Source organism: Camelus bactrianus, chromosome 12 (genome assembly GCF_048773025.1).
Source record: "Camelus bactrianus isolate YW-2024 breed Bactrian camel chromosome 12, ASM4877302v1, whole genome shotgun sequence".
NCBI classification, from domain to species: Eukaryota; Metazoa; Chordata; class Mammalia; order Artiodactyla; family Camelidae; genus Camelus; species Camelus bactrianus.
In genome coordinates, this window is record NC_133550.1 from 27,030,726 (window position 1) to 27,045,903 (window position 15,178).

The 15,178-nt window shown below is 37.7% G+C and overlaps 1 protein-coding gene across 4 annotated transcripts in view; it reads left to right on the forward strand.

The window, feature by feature from the left end:
• HELB (DNA helicase B) overlaps positions 1 to 15,178 on the forward strand; it is a 30,109-nt gene that overhangs the window by 6,301 nt on the left and 8,630 nt on the right. For all 4 annotated transcript variants that reach the window (XR_012510657.1, XM_045507010.2, XM_045507011.2 and 1 more), the window contains exons 5-11: positions 2,680 to 2,854; positions 4,003 to 4,144; positions 6,633 to 6,787; positions 10,063 to 10,144; positions 10,516 to 10,575; positions 11,749 to 11,977; positions 12,776 to 12,919. Coding sequence is in view for 3 of the 4 variants with exons in the window: in XM_045507010.2 (XP_045362966.1) it covers positions 2,680 to 2,854; positions 4,003 to 4,144; positions 6,633 to 6,787; positions 10,063 to 10,144; positions 10,516 to 10,575; positions 11,749 to 11,977; positions 12,776 to 12,919 (987 nt within the window). In the remaining variant the exon portion in view is untranslated. The remainder of the gene's footprint in view (positions 1 to 2,679; positions 2,855 to 4,002; positions 4,145 to 6,632; positions 6,788 to 10,062; positions 10,145 to 10,515; positions 10,576 to 11,748; positions 11,978 to 12,775; positions 12,920 to 15,178) is intronic.

Sequence of the window (15,178 nt, forward strand, 5' to 3'; positions counted from 1 at the left end):
CTGATGACAGTCAGTAGGTATTGACTGAAGGTCTTCTAGATCCTTACTTTATGTAGCTAATCATTTAGTAGATCACTGCCACTTAAAACAGCAAGTCTATAAACTGTTACTGGTTTGCAGTGAGATAGAAGCTGGTGCCAGAAAGTAAATCAGTGCATTGCTTCCTTCATTGAGAAAATCTGATTACGAAAAATAAAATTGTCAGCTAAACTAAAGTGTATGTTTAATGTTATAGTTAGTTTCTATTTTGGCATGTGCTCTGTTTCTCACTGGGACTGGTTACAAACATGTCAGAGTCCACAGACCATATTTTGAGAAGCATTGTAGTTGGAAGAAAAAGGTTGTATCTTATGGAATGAAAGCTCCATGAAAGTGAGAACTTGGATCATCTGGTTTAGTTCCTTATCTCTTTTGCCCACAATAGCACCTGGCAAATAGTAGTTGCATAGTGAAAATTTCAAGTGAATTAAGATGCTGGAAGAAAATAGTTTCAGCTACAGTTAAGAGTCATGAAGTTTTAAACTTGTAAGGAGTTGGAGAGTTTCCTCTAGTCCTGACCTGCCCTGTTACAGATCAAGGAACTTGGTCATTAGAAGATTTCTGAAGGAAAGGATAATTGAATTGGACTCCGATGGACAAGGAAGCTCAGATGAGAAGGACATTTTATTTAAGGGAAAGGCCTTTCCAAAGGCGTTAAGGAGAATGATGAAGAGTGTGTAGAGGGTTTCGAGGTGACTGCACTGATTGGAAGGAAGTCTGTGTGTTGTAAAATAATGGAAATTACACTTGGTTTAGACCGGGGGTTTGAGCTTTAAAGTTTGAAGTATTTTGCCGTTTCATTAAATCTTTGACAAACCAGTGACGTGGGTAAGTGATATTATCTGCATTTGACAGAAGAGCCAGTTGAAACCTGGGGATATTGAACAGTTGGCCCCAAACCTTAACCAGACACAGCCCCAGCACTTGGATTCGCGTCTCTGACCTCCCAGCTTGCTGCTCTTTCCCTGGTGCAGTCTTTTCCTCATTTATTACAGATCTTGCATACCTGATCCTGAAACTTGGACTTGATTAGTGGGAGCCATTTAGGTTCCCAGGCAAGAAAGTGAAACGAGAAAAGCAGTTCTAAAGAAGGTTACCTAGAATCATAGAGCCACAGCCACCTCAGGAATTACTTTTGCACTACTTGTATTTGTCACACGAGTGAACAGAGACGCAGGGAAGTTTAGCGTAGCTCGGGAGTGGAAGAGTCTTCTGATCAGTTTGTGATTTTTTCCATTATACTTTCATGTCTGATTGATTAGCCTGAACTCAAATAGGAGAGGCCCCAGAAGGATCATCACTGGATTTCATCTTATGTTCCAACTCGGATCAACGGGTAGTGTCTCAATATCTGGTTGGGATGCCAGGAGAGCGTTTCTGAAGCCCCGTTCGGGCTCAGAGGTGTAAGGGCTCAGGAAGAGCACTGAGGTGGCACTCATGCCACCTACCATCCTTGGCCTTGGGATACCAGGTTTACCAGATAAAAATACAAATTTTTAGTGTAAATGTACACCGAATATTGCACTGAACATACTTACACTGAAAAGACCTTGATTTGATTATCTGCAGTTCCAGTTTAGCTGGGTGTCCTGTATGTCATCTGACAACCCCATCTTGTGTTTGTATGTGGGGAACTGGCTGTAAATCTTTTGGAGCAATCTAGGTGCTCAAACATAGAGCCTGTGTAGAGTTGATGGCATTAGAAATCCAGGGGGAAAAGTGTCAGTCAGGCATTTCTAAGATAACTAATTGAATGTATAAAATAAGGAAGAATAATTAGTGATAATTATAATGGTCTATTGTGAGACAAGGCCACTGAGAGAGAATGGTGGGTGCGGCGGAGGATTTGTTGAAGAGAGTTCTGAGCATTTGGTTGAGAAATATGAAGGCTTTTACTGAACAGACATGTTGGATCTAATTTTAGTAGAAAAAATAAGTAAAGATATGATACCATTAAAATCTGTATACGTATATGCTTGCTTACAGCATGGAAATATTTCTGGAATGATAAATACCCAAGATGTTTAACACTGATTATAATTTTACACATTTTTTTCTCTCATCCATATTTTTTAAATGGTAAATATTATTACCTCTGTAATAAATTGTTTTTTAGTTGTTCTGTTGGTGGTGGTGGTTGGGGAAATAACAGAGTTTAGAGTACTAGACGAAAAAGTAGTATTTTCTTAGTTAGTTTGGGAAGGCGGCCCTTTATTTCCAGAATGGAGGATTGTAGTTGGGAGGAGAGTGGGGCTTAAGTGATTGGGTGACCTCAGAAGGCTAAGAGAAGGTTTACTTGAGAATGGAAAAGAATAGTGGGCTCTCTCTGGTCAAAAGTGATAACAGTTGAGCTTTTTGCAGTTGGAATAGTGCTGTGTGCGAAGCTTGTTAAATGAAACACAGTACTCGTTAGGAAACTTTTTTTTTTTTAATCTTTTTTTGTTTTTCGATTTACTTGCTCTGTCTTTTCTATATATTCATCCTATAACTTGGGTTCTGTTTCCCCTGTTACTGCAGCTGCATCATTCCGCACCCACTTCCTATTTAATTGTATTGTTCTAAAAGAACATGTTGTTTAAAAAAATTCCGGGCCAGTACATTTTATAACCTGAACTAAGAAATGCCCTGCTTTGCTCATAGGTCAATTATAGCTTCTATTTATGGAAGAAAAATACGACCAAGGATAAGCCATGGAAATTTTCTTTGGTTAGAGTTCTGGTTGTGGATGAAGGAAGTTTGGTGTCTGTAGGAATCTTCAAGTCGGTTTTAAATTTATTGTGTGAGCACTCCAAGCTTTCAAAGCTTATCATCCTCGGTAAGTTAAAATACTGTTGGTATCCTGATTGTTTGGTTTAAATAATTGTTGAGAGTGGGTTGTTTATATCATTTCGCTGTTTTAATATTCACATCCTGCAGGTGGGAAGCCATTTCTCAGAAGCCACACTGGGTTCAGTCTGACCACTTGCTTTATCAGCTTGGGTTCTATGTGTTGACCAGGATTATTAGCAAGCTAGGATGTGAATAAAATAGTTTGCTGTGTGGGGTTACTGCAGCCACCTAGATGATGACTGTTACAAAGTAAAAACATCACAGGCTCAGAGTAACAGGATGCAGATCATTTGGAAATAATATAAAGTCTCAACTATAGACCACTTTAGTCATTTTATGATGCTAAGCTAATAAAGCAGGTTAGACCTCACTGGCCTCTTAAGTCCTTCCAATTCTGGTGAGATTCAGTTAGATTCTGTTGGGTAGTACTGATATGTCGACTATATGAGACACTAATGGAGAAAAAATAGAATTGCTATGAGAGGCTCAAAATGTATCTGAAAAACTGTAATGAGGGTATTTTATAAGTAGTTGATTCTGTTAATAGCTTAAGCATTCTTCTCGTTTCTACCCAGAAAATAGTTTGTCTCTAGAGTTTGCTTGTTTGTTTAAAGTAAAAAGATTTTTAATAAAGCAAAACATTATCATTACTTTACTGGAATATGTCTATTATCAAATGCACTGGGATTATTTATTTTTCATTTTATATGTTTATTTTATTTATTCAAGGCCATAGATTCCTTCATATTTGGTAAGATATTGAACAAGGTTGAATAAATGACTAAATTCTAGATATCTAAACCTGTTTTTTCTTTACATTGTTAAAAATTTTTGCCCCTACACAGTTTGCCTGTGTTTAAAGGTATGAAAAAATTCAATTCATATTTTACCTGATTGTGTTATCACTTTTTTTTAATGTTGTATTGTTTAACTGGAATGGTTTTTTTGCTGTTGATTATTTTTAAAGACTTAATGTTCTTAATTAATTTTAAACAAAGACTTTTAGGGGATTTTTCCCCCCTCAAAATAAGTCTTTATAATTATAGCATATATCAGTAGGGAGAAATAAAAATAATTTCTAAAGTTCAAGATCCCAGTTACCTAAAACTATATCTTTTTTCTCCCCCCTTTTAGGTGATATTAGACAGTTACCCAGCATTGAACCTGGTAACTTGCTGAAAGATCTTTTTGAGACACTTAAGTCAAGGAATTGTGCTATTGAACTAAAGACCAACCATAGAGCAGAATCTGAACTAATTGTGGACAATGCTACAAGGTAAAATATAACTAAAGGTTTGCATTTTCCCTCTGTTGTATTAGCAATAAAAGATTAAAAAAAAATACTAGCTTTTGAATTAGGGTGATTCAGTGCAGTGTGTTTACTATGCCCTTTTCAGAAACCTATTCTTTCCTTCATATATATCTGTATAAAGATACATACCTTTGCTTTACAGTTAAAAGAGCAAAGTTAATACCTTTCATTATTGATCCAACATAAATTATTTTTTAAAATATATTTTTATTGAAGTATAGTCATTTTACAATGTTGTGTCAGTTTCTGGTGCACAGCACAATACCTCAGTCAGATAGGAACATACATAACGTTCGTTTTCATATTCTTTTTAACCATAAGTTACTACAAGATATTGAATATAGTTCCCTGTGCTATACAGTATGAACTTGTTGTTTATCTATTTTATATATATTAGTATCTGCAAATCTCGAACTCCCCATTTATCCCATTTATCCCTCCCCCCCCCCGGTAACCATACGTTTGTTTTCTAAGTCTGTGAGTCTATTGTTGAAATTTAAGAAAGAATGTGTTTTCCTGATTGGAAAAGTATGTATGTGAAATCAAGTTGCATCAAGCTTAAGGACCACAATAAGCCCAAGGGGAATGGAGACTTGGAAATGAGTTCATTAAAGTTCGAGGGTGAATTGGGAAAGAAATTTCCCTTAATTTTTTTTCCCCTCAGTTTTTATAAGGGGAGCCAAAAGAGGGGGAAATACCCATCAACAGCAGTGTTTCACTCCTTAGTGAATCCTGGTGGCCCCTGTATTACTCTCCTTAAAGTAGGAAAGAATCCTCCTTTCTCCTTAATCTTTGCATAAGCCTTTAGAGTCATCCTCTGTGATGGGTATGATGGAACCACAGAATATTAAGAGACTATTTCATTCATTGGGCCAAAATTTATCTTTTTTCTTTTTTTAGTTTTTAAAAATTTTTGTGGGGGCAGAGGGGTGATTAGATTTATTTACTGTTTTTTTAAATGGAGGTACCAGTGATTGAACCCAGGACCTCATGCATGCTAAGCACACACTCTACCACTGAGCTATACCCTACCCCCTCATCTTTGTTTTTGACTCTCTTTTAAAAGATGCTGTTTTTATTGCTTAAAACATGTTCTTAGTTGGATATCAGCAGAAACTAGAATATTCAAAACCTACAATCTCTCATGCCCTGCTACCTTGGCTGGGATAGTGGGAGTAGAGTAAGAGCGGACAGGAGAAGCGTGGATGATGTAGGTCAGAACTGAGATGCTAAGAAAAATAATGCAGCTGGATGTGTAATACTCTTTACGTAACTCTTCTGCTCCTACCTAAAGGCCACCTCAGTTTTGGATGTTGGTAGGCGATTGCTCATTTTAAAGTCTGGAAAGAATCTAAAGCACATTAGATTTCTTAGAACTCAATTTTATCTGAAACTTAGGAATTCCTTTTAGTAACTCTTTCGATGTCATTTGGGCTGAGCTGTGCTGCTTTCATCATTTCTTCTTGGTCATCATCACCATATGGTGAATGACAGATGGATCCCGGTGATACCATGGAAAAGCTCCTAGAGGTAGAAATATGTTACATGATCTTGGGTCTGAAGCAAAGCAGAAAATCCATGGTGATTCTCAGTACCCCCCAAATTAAATCTGGGATATTTCCAGTAGGGGCAGCCGCCTTTCCTCTCTCGTCTCCTCTCTTTCAGCCCTGCTGGGAAGGGTTGAAGATGACACAGTAGGGTACCTTATCTGTGACAGCCAGGCTGCCGGTAGGTCTTTCTAGGGAGTCAGGTTTCTTCCGGATAACAAAGGAGGGAGTCTGTTATGACAAAGCACCTGGCCCTTACTGTGTTTGCTGATATGGTTTGCAATCTTGGAAAATACAAGAACAAAAGAAGGATGAGGAGGGAATAGAAGCAAAGAGAAGATGTGAATTCTCGGTACAGTTGGGAAGATGAGACCATGTATATGATATATACAGAAGAAGGGAGAAAAGGAAGAGTATGATGTAAATGTATGGAAAAGGCCCCAAAGAGTCTAAGTTAATTTAAATAGAAAAGAATACAGAGCCAAATGGGCCCAGATTTCCCTCCTACCTCGCCTGGTTTCTACCTCTGTGAGCTTGGAAAACCCCTCATAGTTGACTAACCCTTGTGTTGCTCACCTGTGAAGTGAGGATAATACCTGCCTTGTATGGTTCTTTTGGGGTCTGAAGAAAAGTAGGTCAAGTTCTCAGAATGGTGCTTAGTAAATTCCCTAGCAAGTTTTTCTAGTGCTTTCAGTGTGCTAGGGGTAGGGGACTGATTGATGAATGTAACATTATGGCCTTGCTAAGTCTATTTTAAAACTCATTCACTATAATGTATATATGAGTAGCCTTTTCACCCTACTTGTGACCTATTCACAGATTTTAATTATTGTAATGACATTATCTCTGATTATATATGAAGACAGATTTTGGAATACTAATTGGTGTATTATTTTATCTTTAAGAATCTCAAGACGCCAGTTTCCAACATTTGATGCAGAGCTGAATATCTCTGATGATGCAACGTTCCCTGCCTCAATACAAGATAAATCATTTGTTTTTGTCAGACTCCCAGAAGAAGATTCCAGTTCTCAGTTCTCAAAAAGTGATCATCAATCTTGTAAGGATAAACGTTTATGTTATATAGGGTTAAGTATTTCAGTTTTGTAATATAGTTTCAAATGACTGGTAAAGATAAATATTGCTAGGAAAACATTAGGCACTGGAAATAGACTATTAATCATCAAAGCAGATTACTTTAGAATTTTGTAAAGAAGTAAGCTCTTGACATGTGCACACTAAGGGCTCGGTAAATATTGAGTGAATAAGTGGACGTAGATGATTAGTTTAAAATAAAGCAAAGCCCAAGGAATCCAAGTTCATTCAGGAGAAAACATGTCTTCATGGATGAAGCTCTTCTTTGGCAGCAGTTGGAACCGTAAATACCACATTCTTTGTTTTGCGTACATTTCTTTCTTTTTTTTTTTTTTCAATTGAATTATAGTCAGTTTACAGTATTTGTCAGTTTCTGGTATACAGCACAGTTTTTCAGTCATACATGAGTATACATATATTCGTTTTCATATTCTTTTTCACTGTGAGCTGCTATAAGATCTTGAATGTATTTCCCTGTGCTGTACAGTATAAGCTGGTTTATCTATACTGTATTTATCTGTCAGTATCTAGAAATCTGTTTTGAGTACATTTCTGACACAGAAGTAATGGCTGTCAAGCTCTTGCCAGGCTGAGTTCCTAATATCTCTGTTTCTTATAACATGGACAGACAGTGCTTCTCGTTGTGGGGGTTAGCGTGACAACAGGATGGGGCTGAGAAAGTGCACGGGATAAGGAATCTCCCTTAGGTGTATGATCCGTGTTACGTCACCCTGCCATTTGTAACAGGGGGGTCACGGTGGCAGTGCCTGTGAGGCAGCTGTGAGGGTTGAGGGCATTCCTCAGTTTTGAGGAACTATTATAAATGTTAGTTTTTTGTGAGTAATAGATAGCAGATTATCTACTGCAAATGATCTTATTTCAATAGATTATACCTTTTGATCTTTATATTATAAGCTTACTTAGCAAACTTTTTTTTTAATAGTGTAATGATTTACCCAAAATTGAATGAAGATTTAAATGATTATTACTGAGGGTTTACTGTTGTTACCACAGTTCTTAAAGATACATCCTTCCTTCCCAGCAGCTGTCACTCTTCATGTGAAATTAACTGACAGCCAGCTTTACCTGTAAGCCTCTCCTCCTCTGTGTGTTCCCACCTCAGTTCCCTTGGGTTAGTGTTCATTCCTGTGATGGTATTCTTTTTTCTTTTTAAATGAGATCGTATAATAATAGAATTCTATAAGTGCCTTTTTGGTTTTTCTGATTATAGAAGTAATTTATATTCCTTAAAAAAAAAAAGTCAAATGGTACAGAAGTACTTGAAGTAAAAATGAATATTTCCTTTAATCATCCTTTCTTCTTCCCCCAAGGCAATCCCATAAGGTCACATCCATAGGAGGAGCTTGGTGTTTCTCTTTTTAAACCTTATTGTATCCACACACAAACATGTATTTATTTATTTTAGTTTTACATACATTGGGTTATAAGCTACATATTGTTTTGTGATTTGTTTTTTATTACACATTATGAATAATGTGCAGATAAGGATTCTTCTCACCCCAGCTTAGTTCAGAGTAGGTACCAGCGCAGGTGAAGAAGGTGAGACTGAGATGGTTAAGAAACTTGCTTTCTTCACCACTCCATTTAGATCTTCCTAAAATATGGTTAGTTTTATTTCTGACATACATTCTTTACATTAATGTACTTAAAAAAAAAAACAAAAAAACAGTGGCTTCAGAATGGAGCAGAGCTAAGCCGATGCTGTTTGCTATCTTAATTACAAACTTCAGCTGGAAAATGAGTCTCCTTTAAGAGAATTGAATAAATACTCCTTGGAGAGGCATATAGTACTTTTTCATTAATAATTAAGTAGTATTGCTTAATGCTTAAGTAATAAATATTACTTAATAAATTACTCAATTATTCCCATTATCACAAGATACAAAGACCTAAGACAGGCTTCAGAGCTGCTCTAGAATTGCAGAGATGGTAAAATGTGAGGTAAAAATGTGAATCTTAGAATCAGTGAAATACAGTGTACGTCTTGATCTACGAGATGCAGAACCAGACAAAGCAAGGAGCAGGCAGCACGACCTCGTGAGTGTGAGAGAAAATAATGTTCTGTGAGACCTTCGGCAAGCACGGTGCGGTGGGGGTGAGCTGAGCATTGGCTATTTTTTAGTGATAATCCTCCCTTCCTCTGAAAAATGAAGGGCTCACCAAGCAAGCAACTAATTTAGCCTTCTTAGAGCAGGGATCACAGGCCTGGGTTTTTTCATTCCCGGTGATTTATCTGCTAACAGGGGGGTGGCCCAGAAGCCTGGAATGTTCTTACCTAAATTGTTACATCTTCTCTCTTTCATGAGAAACGGTCCTTTATGTCTAACATTGCTAAGAAAGATTAGAGGAAGCCTGCTTCTCAGTTCCCAGCGCTGAGGAAGGACAGGTTATAAGTGGATTCACTGTTGGCAATGATCTGAGCTCTAAAAGAGGGAGGCTGGCCACCCTACCCCACTGAAAAATTTCGTTTACTTCCAGGAACCTGAGTTTCTCATTGGTAACTAGGATGGAATTTGTGGTGATGGTTCAGTTGTTTAATAGCTGGTAGGATCTGGTCAGTCTTAGAATGGATGCCTTTCTGGGTGTCAGGGTTAACCTTTTCTTTGCTGAGTCATGGGGTGATCTGGGAGTTCTGGGGGAAGGAAAGTCATAGTTGGGGTGGGAGGTAGGGCATAGTGGTATTAGGGGAGTGGCTATTTTCTGGTCACTAAAGAAGTACCTCCATATTTTATACTGGCAGTGTATCAGCTAAATGTCAGCCCTGGATATAATAATGTGTGCATCATACATGTCTTGTGAAGATTAAATGAAATAACATATGCAAAGCATACAGATTTTCATATTATAACTCATTACCACTAGTACCACCAGAACTTAAAAATAGCAAAGGTTCACGTTAGTTATCCTGTTACATATTTTGTCCTCTTGTTCATGTTTTAGATTCAGCATTCACAAATCGTGAGTAAATATGCAGTGATTATATTGCAGATTAGAAGCTGCCCTGGCTAGTGGCTGACCTCCCTGTTGAGGATGGGGGGTTTGGGACTCTTGCCTCTGTTCTCTTTTCTCTTGCTCTGGCTGATGCTCCCCTGGTGAATTTGAATCCCGTTTGGTGAGATGTTTTCCTGGGCCTCTTAGCAGGAATTCTGAATTCTCCGTTGAAACAGTGTTGTAATATAGTGCTGTTCCGTGCTTAACTTTTTTCTCTTGAATTATTAGGTTTATATTCTGTGGTTAAAACTTTACTCAAAGAAGAGGACCTACAAGATGCAAAAACATCACAATTTATTGCTTTTAGAAGGTAAAGCATTTACTACAGTATAATGTTTTTAATGCTGCTTGTAAAACTCATGACTTATTAATCTGTATACTGCTGGAATGGGAGACTCTTGCAGTTCATTACTGAATTCTCTTACTCTGAGGCGTTTCTTTGGTGGATGCAGCAGAAGGCAGTTTCTAAACAGGGCTCTTTTTACCAAATATTATATTTGGCAACTCATAGGAAATCTGAATGGAACAGAGGTTTATGTTCAGATCAAACTTACAGAATCTCTTTTCCTGGCGAGCGTCCTGGAAGCTTTGTATAGAATCCAGTATCTCATTATTGTTGGTGACAGAGGTAAGCACAAAATAGACTCCATCCGGTGACTCTTGATTTCTCATGTGTTCCAGGCAGGACTGTAACGTGATCAACGCCTGCTGTTGCGAGCACTACACCGACCATCTAATCAAGTGAGCACAGAGAACCGGAACCTTGAGGAGGGCCTTCCTGGATCCGCTGTGGTTTTGTTTGATTTGACATTTAATCCCTGCAGCCGCATATTTAAAGATGATTTTTTTTCCTCCTTGGTGAAGTCAGATGATCTCTTGAATGAAATACAACGTAGATCCTTAGGAATTGACTTTTTGGTAATCAGTGTAATAAGAAAAAGAATAAAATTGTCTTTAGGGTTTCCAGGTTGGCAGCCTCTAGCTTCTCCAAGATGAGCGTGGGGATTTCAGGAGAATGTTTCAAAGTAGAGCATGTGTGGAGTGTGTCCAGGAACCTTAGCATCAGGATGCCTGCAGAGAGCACCTTAGGTGAACATCTTTCAGGGAAACAGGAGTAGAGAAGGGAAAAGCCACTCTGTTTACACACAGGACAGATGAACTCACTTCTCTTGCATCTATCAACACCTACTATTTGTTAAGCACAGAGAACCCAGAGATGTGTTAAGTTACAGGAGGAGTTCCCTGTCTATTGAGGGAAGACCCAAAAAAACATGACAGATAACAGGACAGAGGGTTAAAAAGCATGAGACTGGGGCTGTCCAGCCTGGGTCCCAGCAACAGATCTTGGGCAGGTCATTTTACCTCTCCATGTTTGTAAAAGAGGATACTTGGCCAGATTTTCCCTCATAAAGTTGTAGCAAAAATGAAATAACATTCCTAAAGCACTTATCACGGTAACTAGTCTATCACCAGCATTTATTCAGTTTGCTATTATTCTGATATGATGTCGTAATTATTATAATAGAAATATGTCCAAGTGCTAGAACACTTGAAATAGGGCCGCGATGAGGGAGATTGGAGAGGATGGATTTGAAAGGTAGAATCAATAAGATTTTGGGTAACTCTTAGGATGTAGAGGGAAAGCGAGACCATCAGCCTTTATGCCAAGATTTCTAACTTGAAACGATTCGGCTGGGAAATGTCATTGAGTTTGAGGTGCTGCAGAGCATGTCGGTAACCAGACCACAACTGTGGGAACCTGATTTCTCGTTGAACTTTGGCGAACAAAAGCAATGTGGAGAGTGTGGGAGTTACTTTGAGACCTGCCTCCGATCTGAGTGGGAGTTGCTGCTTCAAGAAAGTGAAATTGAGGTTTTCCAAACTCTGATGCTGTGCTTTCATTTTCTAACCCAGAGACCATCAGAACAGAGTTGAATTTGGAGTTGGGGATAAAATTTGTTGCACCAGGAATGCGTACCTCTCAGAGTTACTCCCTGACAGTACCTCCAACAGCCAGCAAGAGAGTGAACTAAAGGCCAGTGGCAAGGACTTTAATGGTGCTCTTTGTGGTTTTGCTAAAAATAAGCATGACTTTGAAAGTGGACTTCGGCTCTGCAATGGAGAAATATTTTTCATAACAGGGGTAAGTGGTAACAGAAAAATAGCTTTTTACCTTCCAAGGATAGATTTGGTTTTCTCTTTGTGGCCCTAGGATTGATTCAGAATCTAGTATCAGAGCTGATCTTCTTCTGTAATTTTTTGTTAAGGATTTTTGCATCCGTGTCCGTGAGGGATCTTGGCTTGTCGTTTTCTAGGGAATGTCTTATCTGGTTTTGGTGTCCAGCTAATACTGGCCTCGTAAAATGAGTTGGGAAGTGTTCTTTTCTCTTATATTTTCTGGAAGATTTTGTGGAGAAACATATTTTTAGTAAGTTTGAAGTGCTTGAGTAACAAAAAAAACAAGGGACAAGTGACACATTATTGTATTTTACAGAGTATCATGTCCTTGGTTGCTGATTAAATAAACTATACTAGTGGTCACCTTGAATTTGTCTTCATTGTATAACCACCCTTAAATTTACAGGCTTATTCTTTAAAAGCTGTGAGGAAAAGTGAACTCTTTGCAAAAAACATGTGCAGACTTAACATAGTGCAAGAAATGAAATGTCGAGTCTTTTAAAATAATACAACACAGACTGTTCTCCAAAGAGTCAAATTAAGGTTAATTTTCAAGGACCAAAAACTTGCATTTGTGTTTATTAAAATATTTGGCTTGTATATATTCTCAAGCATAGATTTTTAAGCCTTTTGAAGTTCTTCACAGTTATACTTACAATTTTATTTACAAGGTACTTGGATTTTATGTTTAACCCCCAAATAGAATATCTTTACAATGTACATAGTTGAAAACATACAAAACAGTTACTTGTTTTGGTGACAGGATAAAATTGATGTAACCTTTGGAAAGAAAAGATTTTTGACCATTAATAATATGGCTGGCTTGGAAGTAACGGTGGATTTTGGGAAACTAATGCAATATTGTCACATAAAACATGCATGGGCAAGAACTATTCACACTTTTCAGGTAAGAATGGACTTATATAAGGCCATTTAAATAGCTTGCTTGCTAAGATAGAGTACTTTGCATTATTTTCTTCCTCATTTTTATTGCTTTTATTTTTTATTGATTAGACAAAATGTACAAAAATACAGAAACTAGTGTACAGACAGTAATGCTTTGCTCTTTTTGCTTCAGAGTTCTCTTTATTTTCAGGAGCTACGACGGTATAGTTAAAGCCTCATCCTGCAGGCCTTCTCCTCCCCCCAGGGAGAGGGGTCAGGGTCAGGACGACTGAATTTCCTTCTTGCTTCTGTCTCCAGTGTCACTTGGTGTGGCACTCTTACAGGTCTTTTTTTTTTTCTTTAATTTTGATATTTTGTTCATCGTGGAACTTTTTTGCTCTAAATTTTTATTGTTTTGAATTTACTTAAGTTGATTGCTTTGTTTCTTGGCATCCTCTTAAATTTTGGGCCCAAAGTAAGTGCCTCACTTGCCCGCCCCTGGTCCCAGGCCTTCCCACCCTCTTCAGCGGTGATTTCTGACCTGAATGTGTCCATTCAGACAGAAACAGGATAGTCAGGTTTTACATAAATGGTATGGTAGTGATTGTATATTTTTTGCAACTTGCCTTTTGTTTATTTAACCAACTTTGTTGGAGTATGATTTACATACACATTTTAATTACAAAGCAGGATGAGTTTTGATGAATGTATCCCCTTCTTCACCCTTGTGAAGTAACTACTTTTTATTTAGGAATAATTTTATATTTACGGAAGAGTTGGGAAGTTAGTACTGAGAGTTCCCATATACGCTTCACCCTGCTTCCCCTAATCTTAGCATCTTATATAACCATGGTGTATTTGTCAAAACTAAGAAATTACTATTGGTACAATACTGTTAAGTAAGTAACACATTTTATTTGGACTTCACCAGCTTTGCCACGAATGTCCTTTTTCTATTCCAGAAGCTCATTCTGGACACCACACTGCATTTGGTGCAACTTTTTTTTTTAATTGAAATATAATCAGTTTACAGTGTATCAGTTTCTGGTGTACAGCATAATGTTTCAGCTATGCATGATCACACATATACTTGTTTTCATATTCTTTTTCATTATAAGTTACTATAAGATATTGAATATAGTTCCCTGTGCTATACAGAAGAAATTTTTAAATCTTTTTTATATGTAGTAGTTAGTATTTGCAAGTCTCGAACTCCCAGTTTATCCCTTCCCTGGTGCAGCTTGCTTTTAAACCTTAATATTCTTGAATTCTCGTAAGTTATTTGTGGCTCCGTTATTTATATCGGTGTTCTGAGCCCCTCTCTCTGATGTTATGTTGTTCTAATGACAAAGCTGCATCGACCCTCATTTTTATGACAACATGTTATGTAGCGTAGCCTGTATCGTCTAGTAGAAGATAAACATTAATTAGCAGAGGTGGGTTTTTTTTTTAAGTGAATGTGTTTTGTTTATTACCTCATCTTGGTTCCAAAAAGAATTTGAAATGGCTTACAAAAAATGCCCACTATTCAGCATGATTTTTTAAAAGATAAAGAAATGATGTCAAGTGGAAAATAAAGGTAAAGACAGTAGAAGGATTCCGGCCGGGAGTGGGTTGGAATGCCGGTGTGCACACTGTCCTGTGTGCTTGCTAATGTGGACTGCAGATTTGGCTTTTAAGTTCCCTTAAGGCCAAAGTTCCCAAAGCAAAGAGAGAAACGGTCAATTGACTGTGTCTACTGAATTCAAACAAACAGTTGTTAAGAAGTGCAGATATTCCCATCTGTGAGATCCTGGAGAAATTTCTCCCCTTTACGATGGGGACTTTGGAATCCTGGAAACTCATAGCCTTCAATTTGGAGACGTTTTCTTAAATAATTTCATTATCTCATCTTCAGCTTGCTGTTTTTTTCTTTCTAGAATTTCTGTTATATGGCTATAGGACCTCCAGAACTGGTCACTTGAATTTCTTACCAGTCTCTCCTATTTTCCATCTCATTAGCATTTTGGCCTATTTTCTGGGAGATTTCCTCATATTTATAATCCAGTCTGTCTTTGCATTTCTGATGAATAAGTAGTGAAGAGGTCTTTTATTATTACCGTATGGAGGTTGGAGTAGGTACCTTGGAATGTTATTTTCAATGCCTCTGGCTCTTATTTCGTTGAAATAGTATCACTTACCTCGGAGAACATTTGTGACTGTTCTATCAGCATGGTTTGCTCTTCCGAGTTCAGTTCAACAGATACATATTGTCAGACTCTCTTCTCTGTCTGTGAAATAG